The sequence below is a fragment of the Struthio camelus genome, chromosome 20 (genome assembly GCF_040807025.1).
Source record: "Struthio camelus isolate bStrCam1 chromosome 20, bStrCam1.hap1, whole genome shotgun sequence".
Lineage (NCBI taxonomy): Eukaryota > Metazoa > Chordata > Aves > Struthioniformes > Struthionidae > Struthio > Struthio camelus.
Window position 1 is genome coordinate 1,652,402 of NC_090961.1, and position 14,701 is coordinate 1,667,102.

The window sequence follows — 14,701 nt, forward strand, 5'->3', positions numbered from 1 at the left end:
GCTGTCAGTTCACTTAAACGTGCAACAGGAATCTCAAATTTGACTAAAAGGTTGTATTCCATTACTACGGGTTTTGTATGGAAACCTTTTCAGAAGCAAGAACCTAAGGGGAAGTTTTTTCCTTGCCCATCTGCGACAGACAGCTGTTCGCTGCCTGGAATCCATGACAGCAGACACCTGAAGTAGCACCAAGCTAAAGTAAACATGTTGCGCACAGTTTTCAGTGTCAATACAATTTAAAAAAATAAAAAAAGTCTAATTTACTGCATCATGCCATGCAATAAATTAAATCATATGATTAAACACTAGAAGCTAAATGATACAGAACATCTTTTTTTAATTAAAAAAATAGAAGTAGTTTGTTTCTGAAACATTTTTAAACGTATTAAAAAGAATACAACTCAAAAGGCTTCTCACACATGCAGAACTACGGCAACTGGAGCAAGCGCAGATGTTTAAATACTTAGCACAGGTTAGAATTTGAAGTATTCTCGATCCGATCCAATCCAATGTGTGTATAAAAATAATCCAAGATAGAAAAAGACCTACCTATCCATATAAAGATTTGATAGGTTTACGGACTGCTGCATTTGAACCACTATTAAAAAACAAACAAACAAACAAACATGGTTTTCTCCTGTTAAATAGAGCTGAGCTTACAAGTTCTAGACCTGGCCATTTAATCACAGCTCACACAGAACCTCTGTTCCCATGTCCCACGTTCCAGCTGATGAAAGACAGCAGCTTCCAATCTAGCTTTAAATAAAATCAAAAACCCTTTAAGAAAGTTTCAAACAAGTATTTTGGAGGACTTAATTTTCTATGCAATTTAGACATACTGCAGCAATCTCAATATGATGAAAAAAGTTATACTTTTAAACTAGATTTTGCACACAAGTTCTTAAAAAAAAAAAAAATTAATCAAGTCCAACATTACCTCTCTGTTTCAACACTTTTTTCTCCTTTTAACTTCAGGTGCAAATCAAAAGTCAACCATGGAATCCAGAAATGGAAGAGATCTACTACATCACACTCAGCGTGCTCCTCTGCCAGCAGACTAGCGCTCCCTGAAGAGCATCCTCTGCTGCTTTGTCTGGCCCAAACTCAACACTAGTGGGGATCCTACCACTTCCTTTCGGGAGCCTATTTCAGAGGCTGCTGCAATTTATAGTAGCAAATCCATGCTGATATCCAATGTACTGTTATTTCTTCATGCATCATCTCTATGTCTCACTGCTCAAGAATCAAAATCCAAGATACTTGTAAACATCTTAGCATAGCTCTACTAGAAGATAAGTTAAGTATCTATAGTATTGAAAAAAGTGGCATCAGCAGTCTGCTTTCTGCAGCCTGGATGCCCTTAAAGACGGTGACCTTTAAAAGGCAAACGTTGCACCACGTACCTATATAACTTACTGGACTTCTACTTCACCATTTTTAATTTGCTCTCCCATCTAGAGACCGTACAACTACTGTCCCAGGAATTCTGAAAAGGTATTCTAAAATCTGCACCCAGCAGCGTACACAGGCCAGATTACTGAATCAGGAAACCAGATCAAGCGCCTCTTCTCAACACTGGGGCCTGAGCATGTTCGTGCTGAGCCTCGTGCTGAGCTGAGCTGATCTACCAAACTGTGGCCACTGACAGGACCTAGCCTAGCTCTCCAGGTGCACCTCCTCATCCCTCCTTTGCGTCCGTCCTTTGCTCCCTTTGTGGACCAATTCCTCTCTGGGGAAAGGAGGAGGCATAGCTAGGGAAAACAGCAATCGCTCTTTCAGCAGTACAGAAGGTAAACCGGTTCAACTCCCTCGCTTAACCAAGACATTTTTTCTTCCATAGTTTTATGCCAGTTTACTCTGCTGAAGCAGCTCACTGAAAGTCAGATGAGTGCCAGCACTGGCCCAGGGGAAACAGAGAAAGTAAGAGAAACTGTCCCTTTTGGTAGCATCAAGCTGTTGTATCAGCTCAGCCATCCAGTCACTCGGCGGGATGTTGAGACATATCAAACCTTCCTAACTCTGTTATCCTCAGTTTGCAGATAATCTATTCTTATCTTTTAAGGCACTTAGAGATCTAGTGATGAAAAGCACAAAGAACTTGATAAGTACTTGCGTGTGCTCGTACTATAAACTTTGCAAGAGAAGGGCTGACTGTTATAAACATATTAGAGTTAATGAGACTTAATAACAGAAGAAACTGTTTTGAAGGCCTCAGTCTTTAAAAGGCCGAAGTTTTAAAGGTTATCTAAAATGGACAAAAGTAACTTTCATATGATTTTATATTGGAAAAGGTCACTTCTTTTTCAAGTGTTCAGCTTAGTGATGCACAGCTGTACTGAAAACATTTTTATTTTCCTCTACCGCCATGCCTGTCTTTTAACCAATAGCAGAGTAGCTCACCATTTCCATGTCGAAAGTCATGTTTCTAGGGCCTTTGGTGATAAACAGTATCAATGTAAACATGAATTATTTTTGAGAAAGCAAGTTTGCTTTCAATACTGCAAGAATGTTTTTGGTGCACACAGAAGCAGAAAGAAAAGGCAATTTAAATACAGTAGAAGTCAGATTCCTAGATCATTCCCAGAGTACTTTTCTCCAAACATTAGGACACCAAACAAACAGCTGATTGAATCTAAAGAACTCTCTTAGTCTGGCAAGTAGATACATAACGTAACCTCTTTCAGACAAACTCTACATACGCTATCATGTTTAGATAGCAATGGAGAGAATCCCTCTGACTTGCTCCTCAAAAATATATAGATATATAGATCTATTTCTTTACATATATTTTACATATATATACACGTATATCTTGCTACTATCTCTAAATAAGTCTGTTCCACAGACACCTCTAACTGTAACTGAATCATATTATACACCGGAACATTTTTCATGAACTCTGTCCTTTAAGATCCTAAACATTATGCTGAAGCTACTCACTATCAAAAGTGACTGAAAGGGTTTTCACAAGCAGAAACAAGTTGAAAGCTGTTAGTGACGAGTATTTTTCAAATCAAACGTCTCCACATACTACGTTTGAAACCAGTTTCTTACAGTCAGCATCCATCTCTCACACCTCTCGTTCAGCACGCTGCAACAGTATGAACGGCATCGCATAATAACGGTCACTGCTTGTCACAGACTTCTTGCCTTTGACCAGGATACAAAGACACGTACCGCACAATTTCCTGCAAACAGCCCAGCAGAGTGTCCGGATAGGTGCATGCTGAAGCAGTCACCAGTGTTCACATAAAAGGTAAAATAGACACGTTTGGTCATTTTCCAAGACAAATGCAGGAGTTTGTGTCAGAGCAAGAATACATATTCATGACTCCCTTAATCTTAATTCTGTGCTCAAAACTCTAATAGCATCATGGCTGCTTTTCACCTAGATAAGTGTTGAATTTTAATAATACTAAATATCAGAATAGTAAAAGAAAAGAATACTAAAAAACTTCTAAAATGAGGTTCCATTTATTTATTTTGCTCATTAGCCAAAGATAAAGGCAATTGTTACGGCTTTCTTTGCTATGAATGTTCTCTTCCATAGCAAGAGCATCTAAGAAAAGTGAATTAGAAGGACAGAAGTTAAAAACCCAAGTCCAGCTATTAAACCTGTTTTCTGTAACAGTGGGTATCCCAACCGGGCTTTCACTTAGGAAAAAAGCAAAAAATCAAGCCCCAGATGTTATAATTATGCCCAGCTCTATCATTCAGGTTTTGGCATCTTTATCTAGTACTTCTCCTTCTCTTCCAACAACAATTTTCTTGCCTTAAATTTGGAATGAATACATTAATTTTTACTGCCTGCCCCACTTGCTGACTGCTGCAGTTCATACTGTCTAGTCTGTATTGCCATGTTGTTTTTTAAGTATGTATGTTCCATAACTTGGAGCTTAAACATATCTGACAGCACAGAAAGTAGGAGGAAACGTGAAATATATCCACCAACTCATCTCCTACACCTCTACAGAGAGCGTACACACCTTCAGAGGTGGAGGTCAATTTGTTAATAACTATCCCGATTTTACAGCTAAGAAGGCAGAAAATGCATAAAGTCAGCTATGTCTGCTCCTATCCCCACTTCAAAAAATTGCTCATTGAACAAATAATTATTAACAGATCATTCAGCACGCAAAAAAAAACTTTTCAAAGCCATTTAAAGGGACCTTCAGACAAACAGCTAGGTCTGAATAAAGCCAGAAAACATGCTGTGAGATAAATCTCCGGGTTTCCCACTATTTTCTGTGGCACAGCCTCCATTACTAGGAGCAAAGAAAAGAGTCAATACAGGCTCAATAATATCAATATACGCATAAGTATTACATATTGACATTAAAACTTTTGGGCAGGATCATAAGAGGCAGGTATTACAAAATATGTCCGGTTCCCAGCATGGGTTTAAAGTGTGACTTACTCAATTTCACCTGTTTTTCTCTTAACAAAATACATACTAAGTAATTTAAAGATATATATTAAAACTCATATTCAAATTATGTGCCCCTCCTCTCTCATAAAGCACACATTTGTCAAGAAACAGAATTCCAGAGGCAGCAGGGAAACAAAATAAACAAAAGTGCTTTGTACGCGCGGAAAATGTTCATTCTGTTCTGACAAGTTCCTCTTGGGGTGGTAACCGTCACTCACATCCAGTCTAGAAATCTCGCTTCCCACAGAAGACGCTCGCTCCTTTTCCACCATAACAGAAGTTCCTCTCCTCCCAACCCCCATTTTTATGCGTCTAAGTCATAAAGCCATAGGAAACGGGGCAGCAACGTTCACATCTCAGACAAGTTCCTCTTTTTTTTTTTTTTTCCTCCTTTTTTCTGTTGCTGCTTAAAAGAATATGACTGTCACAGAGAATGTCGACAGGAAAAAAGTAACAGCGGAAAGAGTTTTGACTCAATGTCAAGAGATGTATCAAAACATGAAAACAGTATAAATGCCGCAAGTTAAACAGTTGCTTACAATGATTCACAATAATGAATTTTTAAAGGAGACATAGAAATGACAGCAAGTCATTCACAATGTGTCAGGAACTTGCATCACTGGACTTCTAATTGTTACAATATTTCCCATCAAATTACTTGTAGCGCAATGATGCCATAGGCAATTATCATTGGCAGAAATATTTTGCGTGTGTGAACAGACAAACAGATGGAGCTCCAAAGTCCACCATTATTCTCAACAAGTATCTATCGCACTCTGGAGTGAATAACATGTTGAAGAAAATGGTATTTTGCAGTTCAACTCAAACAGCATATACTCTCTCTAGAAGGCAATGCTGTAATCCCTGAAGCACTGGTTTTATTTCAGACTTCCTATTTTTTAAAGATAACAAAAAATAAAGCGTTCTGAGAATATGTATGCTCCTCTCCCGTAAAGTGCTCAGGAGGACATCAGGAGCTGGCAGACAAAAGAGATGAAAAATACGAAGCACCTAAAGAAAAGTTCTCAAATTGCAGTCTAGGGACTCCCAAAGAATTGTAAAGTTCTTTTCATGAGCTGCAAGAACACAAGAGCACAAAGAATCTCATAGAAAAGATAAGGAAAAAAAAAACGTATAAAAAGGACATAATGGGCCTTTTTCATATGGCAGTGTCACTTAGAGTGGCATGCAAACGGAACTTGTATGGGAACCACTAAGCTAAGGCATGAGTGTTTGGCAGCACTACTGTTTCTAAGGTTAGAAAAAAAGAAGGAAAAAGAAAAAAGTGTCATCACACATACACCACACAAAACTATGCAAGTATTCCTATTTTACAGTATTTTAACTTTGCTAAAATCTTAAAACAACGCTATATAACAACACCTCTCTGGAAAGCAACCGAGTAAGATCCAAATTTGTCCTAGTTTTGACGACATCTCCGTTTATTTCTCACTTTTGCCCAGGCACGTGCTAGCTAGCCGCAGAGCGAGCGAGCGCGCCGGCACCCCGCGCAGAGGAGCGGCCACGAGGCGCCGCGGGGCCCGGAGCCCCCGGGGCGGCGCGCTGCGGCTCGGGCCGGGACCCGCGCGCCTCGCCTCGCCTTCCGCCTCCCGCCGCCGGGCCGGGCAGCGCCCGCCCGCCCGCCCGCCCGCGCCGGGCCGGGCCGGGCCGGGCCGGGCCGGGCCGGGCCGGGCCGGGCCGGCGGCAGCCAGGTGCGCTGCGCGCGCCCGCCCGCGCGGCGCCCCGGCCCGCCCGGGCGGCCCGGCCGCGGCTGCCGCCTCCCCGCGCCGGCGGGCAGCTCCCGGCCGGCAGCCGCGGCGGGCACACCCCCGGCCCGGCGGCCCGGCCCGGCCCGGCCCGCGGCCCTCCCGCCGAGGCGGGCTGTGCTGCGGCGCGGGCGGCCCCTTACCTGCGGAGCGCCCGTGGCCGTGCGGGCGCGGCCCCTCGGGGCGGGCAGCGCGGACGCCCGAGCCGGCGGCGGCCCCACAGCCCCGCACCGAGCGAGCGGCGCCGCGTCCCGGACACAACTTCGCCGCGCGCTCCCGCCTCCCGCGCGCCCGCGCCGGCCCGGCCCGGCCCGGCCCCGCGCCCAGCCCGCCGCGCGGCCCCGCCGCCCCCCCACTCACCCGGCCCGGCCGCGCTGGGGGAGGGGGCGGCGGCGCGCGCGGGCACGCGCGCTCGCGGCTGCCACGCAGGCCGGGCGGCTCGGGGGCGCGCGGCGGGACGGCCCCGGGGCGGCGCCGGGCGCTGCCGCTGCCGCCGCCGCCGCCGCCGCTGCCCGCGGCGCCCGGGCCTCCCCCGCGCCCGGCGGCCGCGCCGCAGGCCCCGGCCCCGGCTCCGGCCCCTGCGCGGCCGCGGCGGCACCAAAGCGCCTGAAGTCCGCCCAAAAGCCAGCTCGGTTCCCGGGCGCCGACCCCGGCGGCACGGAGAGCGTTTACCTGCGCCGATTTTACTTCCGTTTTAACTTGTGGGTTTTTCCATGTCCTGAGATGAGTCACAGCAAAAGCAAAACTAGCCTAGGGAAAACAGAATTAGCAGAGCCCTCCCACCAGCGCGCCGGCTCGCGGCCTTTACTCCCCCGGAAAATTACCGCTGCCAGGGCCTCGCATGTCAGAAGTGCCCACGTCCTTCCCCGAAAACTGCGCAGTGCTCATTTGCAAACTTCCCCATTTTTAATTTCAGCCTCTGGTTTCTCACTCATGATCCCAGGGATTAGTTCCTTCCCCGCTGCGGGGCTAATACAAACTGAGTGGCGACAGTGACAGAATTAGAAATTTGTTGCAACAATGGCAAAATTATACAGCTAAGACTTTCCTTCGCAGTATTCTCATTTGTCTTTCGCTGATCCTCTTACGTAACGTTAATTATGGGGACATGTAATTAGGTGCTCTGCTCCTGCAAAGACATGTGCTAAACATCACCAACAGAAGGAGTAGCCGTAATGATCGTAAGAGCAGTAGTCACATGTCTAAAGCAAAGTGCATGACTTTTTTTGCAGGAATCGGGGTCTAAACGGGTCTAGGTCTAAAATATATGATCTTAGGAATTCAGTAGAACCTTTTTTTTAATCAAATGGAAATTTTTTCTTCCTTTTTAAATTCACGAATTGCAGTGCTTTGTAGATGAAGACAAAAGCATTAGTAACCTTAGTATACTTAAGTCTAAATTCAACAGTATTTTTTACAAGTGAAGAAAAACTCGAAACTGAACTTAACAATAAATAAAAGTGAAACTAACAGCTCTCATTTAATTGTCTAAACTGGGTGAAAGGCATACAGTAACAGAGAGCATATCTGGTGAGAAATATTTCTGATTGCTCATATTTTGTCAATTTTTGTAATCCAAGGCCTAGCTACAGCAGAAGAAGTTTGCTGGCATGACAGTAAACCAGCCTAGCACCGAGGTCCTATCACAGCAGGAAACTGCTAGTGCCAGCTTGTAACTGATACCAATACCAGTTCAGCACATGAAATAAGCTACGCAAGCACGAGCACTTTTCGCTAGTATAACTTCGTTTCTGCTAGGACTGTTGCCAGTTAAGAAAAAATACAATTAAAAAAAAATCCTCTAACCAACCCTGTTCAATTGATGTAAGCAGTTAGTGTGGAGCTGATTATAACTGCGACCTGCACGGGATGGCAAAGGCAGGTGTGCAAGAGGAAGCTGTTTCCTTAGAGGCAGAAAGGGGCGTCCAGAACAAGACCCCCCCGCGCCAGGAGACCTCCGTTCTTTGGAACACGCCCGAGACGCCGATGCCCTTTGCGCTGTGCCCTAACCCTTGCGGGTTTGCAGAGTCCTCCAGGCGTCCTGCCGCTGCACGTACGGCTGTCTAGAGAGGACGGTCAGAAACACCGACACCCTTCCCCAAAGCACTGGGGGTTTGTTACTTACATTCTTTGGAAGTGGCCCGGAAAAGACTTTATTCCGCGCACTCTGTGTTTACATTCGTAAACATGCGCCTTCTCTTGGATAAACGCTCCCAGCCCACGTGGAGCAGAACACCAGGCTGCCGCGTCGCCTCCCTGTTTGTCGACTGACTACATCATGTAAATCAGAGCTGTGGGCAACCTGTTACCTAACACGGTTTGGTTCTAATAAGTCAATTTTTCCAGCAGACTTAGCTCACATATCTTAGCTCGACAGTAAGTCTCTGTTTTGCAGGACCAGAGAAATCATGGCCGATCTTAGCTCAAATGGCGTTTTTTCATCAAAACTTCTACTCTTGGGGAAAACATGTTTTCTAAAGCAGCACCACCTCTGGAATCCAGAGAGACAAAAAAGATACAGCAAATGTTTGCAGGGTGGTCAGGTGATTTTGCAAGATCTGAAACCATTTCTTCTGAAAAGGTCACCGCTAGATTTTGGTTTTGTTGTAAAGCTGTTTACACAATGCTAATATAAACTCAGTGCGCTCGCTTTGGGTGTGTGTAAACATGATCCTTCCAGAGGCTCAGATTTCTGATACTTCTCACATTTAAGATACTGCAGAACTATATTCTCTCTCGCTGAACATTTCTGATAGCATAAAGAGTTTTCTCTCAAGGGTACAGATGCCTGCACAGCTATGCAATGCTTCTCACTAGAGACAGAGCAATAGACACAACAGATGGAAAGTAAGAGGCCACCTGGTTTTAAAGCAAATCATATCATCAATCTATCAGTACAAAATCTGAAACATGGGAAAATGCTTAGAGAAACAAAATGAATTCAGTTTTTTGTCCAAACTCAATTTTCCCAAGGTCTGTTGATTTGCAAAAATGCATTTCTTTCTCTGAAAAAGGGAGTGTCAGTGCATTGAGGTACAAGAACTGAAGTGTTTTACATCAAAATAAAAAAAAAAATCTTTTGTCATGCTGCCATAAGTTACTGCCTTTCTATTCAGAAAAGCTGTTTTAGAAAAATCTGCTACATTCTTGTGCACAGCTCCAAGATCCAGGTTTTCCGTTGCTAAATTAGACAGACCAGACAGAATTACTTTAGATTATCAACAGCAATTCAGTTAGGGAAGAAAATTAAATTTCCTCAATTAAGTCTTGACAGAAATAGACTGGCTTTCATATAATATGCTATTATTCTGTATGACATTCTTTTTTCAACAACCCCCAAAATAAGAAACTTTCATAAGAAATTTACATTATTTTTTCCCCTGTTTCAGTCACTTTAAGAACAGCTATTAATTGATCCTGCAGCCTGGCTCTTCATGGTGGTATTTAACACAATGTACTAATCCTGCGTTCCCTGCCCAACTAAAATTCCCTTTGAACTCAGGGCAAGTTCTGTGTCCAAGGACTGCAAGATTAGGCTTTATGTCTCCAGATCAAGTCTACTGAGGTGTAAGAAAGAAGTATATTTTTATGCACATCCATTTAAATAAAGGGTGTAACATCCACAGATCTCAGCTAACCATTTTCATTTAATCAGTTTAATTATTGTATACAGTTCAAGAATGTGTTGATATCTATTCTAATCCACAGTGTTTACCATCACAGCAATACAACTGTCAGAAGGAACTCAGCAGAAAGTGCAAGGCTGAAGTTCAGCCTGCAAGGAATGGATAATTATATATGAGAAAATATTTTGAATATCTTCATTTTTAAACTAAATAACAAGGAAATAGTCTTCTATTCCAGTACAGACAAGCATTCATTCCTCTAAAGCTTGTATGGCTAATACTCACTATGGTTATAAAATAACCACCTCCTCCTCATTATTTACAACCCAAATGTTTCAGTGCTGTACTAACCGGTGGCTAGTGAGGCTACTTTATTCCAATTGTTCCAACAGAACCAAGCACAACAAGTAAATGCATAATATCAGTGGGGGTTGGGTTGAGAAAATTAAATTGGAAAATTTCTTTATTTCTTGAGGGTACAAAGATTCCTGCCACGGAGACTGTTTCTGGGAAAAAAGAATGATCTCGACCCAAATCTTTAAGGATTTTAAATCAACATACAGTCAATCTGATTGATTTACTTTATTCTGAGCGCTAAATGCAACTGCCACAATATCCTTCATCCTTAGTCTATTATCGATAAACTCCTGGCCTTACTGACTTAATATATGCCTATTGACTTATTTGTTATTTTTTATTCTTAATAGCGTATACTGTGGAGACTTCTACTAGGAGTTCTTTTCAGAAAAAAGAATCTTGTTCCTCAAATGAAAATTACAGAAAGAGTTTAAAAGAGATGCAATTTTCCAGCGGTAGCTAGAGAAGATAGGCTGTGAATTTTTCTTTCCACATACATAGCTAGAGCATGTCTTCTCCACGCACACACTACATGCAGGCTTACTTTCATAGTATGTGTGCAGCCTGCATGCTCAGTTCTCATATTTCTGTAAGGTTCGAGTCCCAAAGGAAGCATTAACGCTAAAGGAATGCGTACCAGTATGTAACTAGTCTAAAAGTCAGTACAAAATCTCTCCAACAGATTGCTCAGAGAAACACCTCTTTTTTACCATATTTAAGATTTGTAGATTGATCTCATGAGCATTTGTGCAACAGTTCAGTCTCAATATGATAGAAGTACTGCGAAAAAGAGAGAAACAGAATCAAAGGGCATTAAAAAGCATTGGTCTTTGGGAAGATAAGGCAACCTAGACGTGTCATGTGACCCAGAAAACACGCCAGCGCAGCCGCCTGCGGATCTCATCAGGGAACCAGATGTGACCAGTGGCAGAATATCCTTCACAGCATGAGATCTGGAGTATGTGATTGCCGTCCAGGAAAGGGGAGATGGGAAAGTATGATGGAGAAAATGTCCTTTTTTTATAGTGTTTAATTGCTTAGAAGAAAGACACGTTTTCTTTAAAGAAGAGAAGATGCTAGAAAGCAGGCTCAGGAAGGTGTCTGGAAGAAGAAGCAGAGGGATTTTTCATACGGACAGAAAATTTAACATTGCTTCCTCCTTTCTGGTAATTGTGTATTTTAAAGGATTAAGTGACAATGAACAGTTCTCATTCATTCATTTTTTTGGTCAGCTGAAAACAAGGCAGGGTGGTAGAGAAAAAATTAAGAGGCCTGTTGTCCCCTACTAAGCAGGGCAGGAAACTGTGACTTTTCATTCATGAAATTTCCTCAGACTCCCACGAGGACAGGGCAGATGGGGAAGGTGTTTCGCCCCAGCAGAAAAACCTGCACAAAGCTAGTGGGTATAGGGAACACCTCCGTTTCAGCCACAACTCACTCTTCATGTTACATCCAGGCCGATCGTAGGGCTTAGTCAAACTGTCATTATGGTACCTACCACCACCCCGAATTACACAGGGCTCACGACAAAGCTCCGCTTTGCCTAGCAAGGGTGATGGATGGGTGCTTTGGTTGCTTTTGTGGAAAGGCTGGTGGAAGACGGAGTCTTTCAGGCCCAGAGGCTTGTGCTCACTGCTCATTTTGGAGGGAGAGGGAAGAGGAGAAAGTTTGTTGTATAGAACCGGAGCTTGGACACAGAAAAAGCTGGGTTTCCTGCACACACAGATTTCACTCACTGGGTCCTCAAAAGAGAAGCAGCTGCGGATGCCTTATCTGAGCCCCCAGCAGAGGATTTGGAGGTGAAGTCGGAGCCCTGGAATTTGTATTCAGATGAAGAACAGAGAACCAGTGAAGAGAGCAGAGTGCCGGGGTGAGAGGCCCCCAGCAGCCCGTGTTGCCAAGCAGATGGGCTGCTGTGTTCTCAATCAACTGCAGTTTTTAAGGTCATGCCTAGATAATGAGCATCACAGCACTCAAGTCTACAGATCATGAATATATGGATGAATATTGACTCATACATTTTCCTTTCTACAACTCTGTTCAAGTAACTTCCCCCCTGCTCCAAAGCCAGCAGGTCCTCCCTTATGTTATCTCTACATACTCTGCGCCGCCTTCTGCCTGCTCATGACTCCCTGGCTTTTCTGGCAACTCAGCTTCTGACAGTGTGCAGTCACTAGGATCCCCCCTGCTGGCAGCATCCCCCACAGTCCTCTTCTAGGATCTTTATAATATGAAAGGAGAAAACAGATAGGACAAATAGTGCCAAGCTTTAAAAAGTTTCCTTCGGTTGAACTTCAGAGAGAAAGTCACACAAAAAACGAATCCACTTTTCCAGCTACAGCACCTGGTCCTTAGAAGTCCTTCATACGCCACTAGAAAGTTTTACCTACTGGTAGTATTTGTGCCAGCACACAGCGTTGCTGTGATACATGCAGGTGGGGCTGCCTTTGCCAGTACAGCAGGACCTCAGCAAGAGGCTGAACAACCAGGACTCACACTGTACTTAAATATATAAGAAGCTATCTCAGTGTCAGTGTAAGGACAAGAAAAGAGAAGCAAATATATAAGCTTACATCACCTCACACAGCCAGCTGTTTGCTGCTGCTGCCACAACCTTGAGAGCCTCCAGTGACTGGGCAGAGAAGGAAAGATGGTGGCTGGAAGGCCCTCACACAGGAGACTTGAATAGTGTCTTGCAGCTTTTCTGCCAGATTGTGGCTAAACCCAGAGCAGATCCATGCAAGAGAGAGAACAGACATCTTGGAAGGAAAGAGTCTAGTGAGGAGTAACCCTCATGGTTGGAGGGAGACCTAGCAGACTTTGACCATTTGGCAATGTCCTTCTGTGATCAGAGGGTCAGAGAGCTGAAAGAGGCTGTGTAGCAAGGAGCTGAATGAGACAGAGACATGTTGCTTAAGTACTTTCTCTGATATACCCATGGTGTGCTACCTGTTGCACCAGTTTTCTGTCTTTTGACCATCTTGTTGGCAGAAGTACTGATACTAAGTCTGAAGGTTTCTGAGACTTGCTCTGGGAAGACAGAGAGAGATTGGCCACAATAGGTATAGTTGTGCAGGAGTAAAAACTGAAAGAAGCTCTATTCTGTTACTGTTTGAGCTCTAAGACGCATGCCATACAATTTGTTACACAATTTACATTGCCATCTGTGTTTTCACACTAGCCCAATAACATCAAAATACACAAAAAAGGTAGAGGAATTTTGTTCACAATCTGCTGTAAAGCCTAATATGATCCAATGCAAAATGTCAAATCACACTTCTGCCTGAAAAGCTGTGATTTAAACCCTAGAAGAACCCATTGCCTACATTTGGCGTAGATCCCTCCCAAAATAGGTTGACAATCTCTAAAAAGTTATCATCTAGTCTAAAGTCTATCCCTTGTTCACTCTACTGGCTCGGAGTTTGAAGCACCATAGTCTAGACTAGTTGGATTCCTCTTGCTTCTCTGGGTAGGGTTTGAATTTGGGTCAGTTCCCATCCGGAGCTTGATGCTGAGCCTACGGGGCCCTTTGGCTCATTCTAGCCTTGAGCCACAAAGCACGCTGGCATGTAGGCAGTGTGAGTGGCTGGAGAGTTTGGGCTCCGGTGTGAACTCAAACCACATGCTAAGTTGATAGTAAAGATAAATGGTGTCAGCCCATTCTCACTGGTTCATCATTGTGTTAGCAAGGGCGTAAGCTTTACTGCTATGTCTCTCCTATTTTCTTAACGAACTGTCTTAAGTTGGTTCCTGTTTATACACTGTCCCTGGTTGTTAGCAATGCTTGGATGCCTTCCCTTGCCCAGCCATGCTGGGGTTTTCATTCTTGTTGCAGAGGTTCGCTTCCTCACAGCTCCATGTGTGAATTTCTTTGTGGAAAAGGAAAAGGCAAAGAGAAGTAGAAAGAAAAGGGAAAAGGGAAAGAAGAAGGAGAAGAAGAAGAGAAAAAGAGGAGAAGAAGACAGGACAGGAGAGGACAGGAGAGGAAAGGGAAGGGAAGGGAGATAAAAAGAAAAAGGAAAAAGAAAAAGAAAAAGGACAGAGAAAAAAGAAAGAGAAAAAAAATTAAAAGAAAAGGAAAAAGAGAAAAAGAAGGCAATTGAAGCCAGACTGAGCAGCTCTGGCGTTAGCGGTCCTAGGCCCTTCCCCTATTTTCCCTGACATTCCTCCTCGTGACCCCTTCCAAGTGTTCTGGGCGAGTTTCACAGGAATGCACAGTTACGCTCGGTCTCCGTGAGCACGGCCTGTTATTCAAAAGGAATTGGCTGAGCTTTCCAGCTTTCACAGCCAGATGTTACAAACGTGACCCTGCCAGAAGCAGCAGCGCATGCACCTTCCCATGCTCGGCCCCCTTTCACAGGGGATATTTTCTGAAGAATCTATTCTGGGTAATGCTTTTCTTTTGTGATTTGTTCTCTTCTTCACTTCTAAGATCTGTTCATAGCATCAGTGCTACATAATTTACCAGCTGGAGAAAGGGGGCTGAATTTTGCCATTAACTGTGGTGGGAGCAAGACAGATTA

At 44.0% G+C, this 14,701-nt stretch overlaps 1 protein-coding gene across 15 annotated transcripts in view; it reads right to left on the bottom strand.

Moving 5' to 3' along the window:
• Positions 1-8,460, bottom strand: part of NEK6 (NIMA related kinase 6) — an 81,506-nt gene extending 73,046 nt beyond the window's left edge. For 3 of the 15 annotated variants that reach the window (XM_009689575.2, XM_009689549.2, XM_068914439.1), the window contains exon 1: positions 6,868-7,006. Coding sequence is in view for 2 of the 15 variants with exons in the window: in XM_068914428.1 (XP_068770529.1) it covers positions 3,178-3,279 (102 nt within the window). In the remaining 13 variants the exon portion in view is untranslated. The other 12 variants (XM_068914435.1, XM_068914429.1, XM_068914428.1 and 9 more) reach the window with 10 other exon arrangements.
• Positions 8,461-14,701: the final 6,241 nt, after the last annotated feature.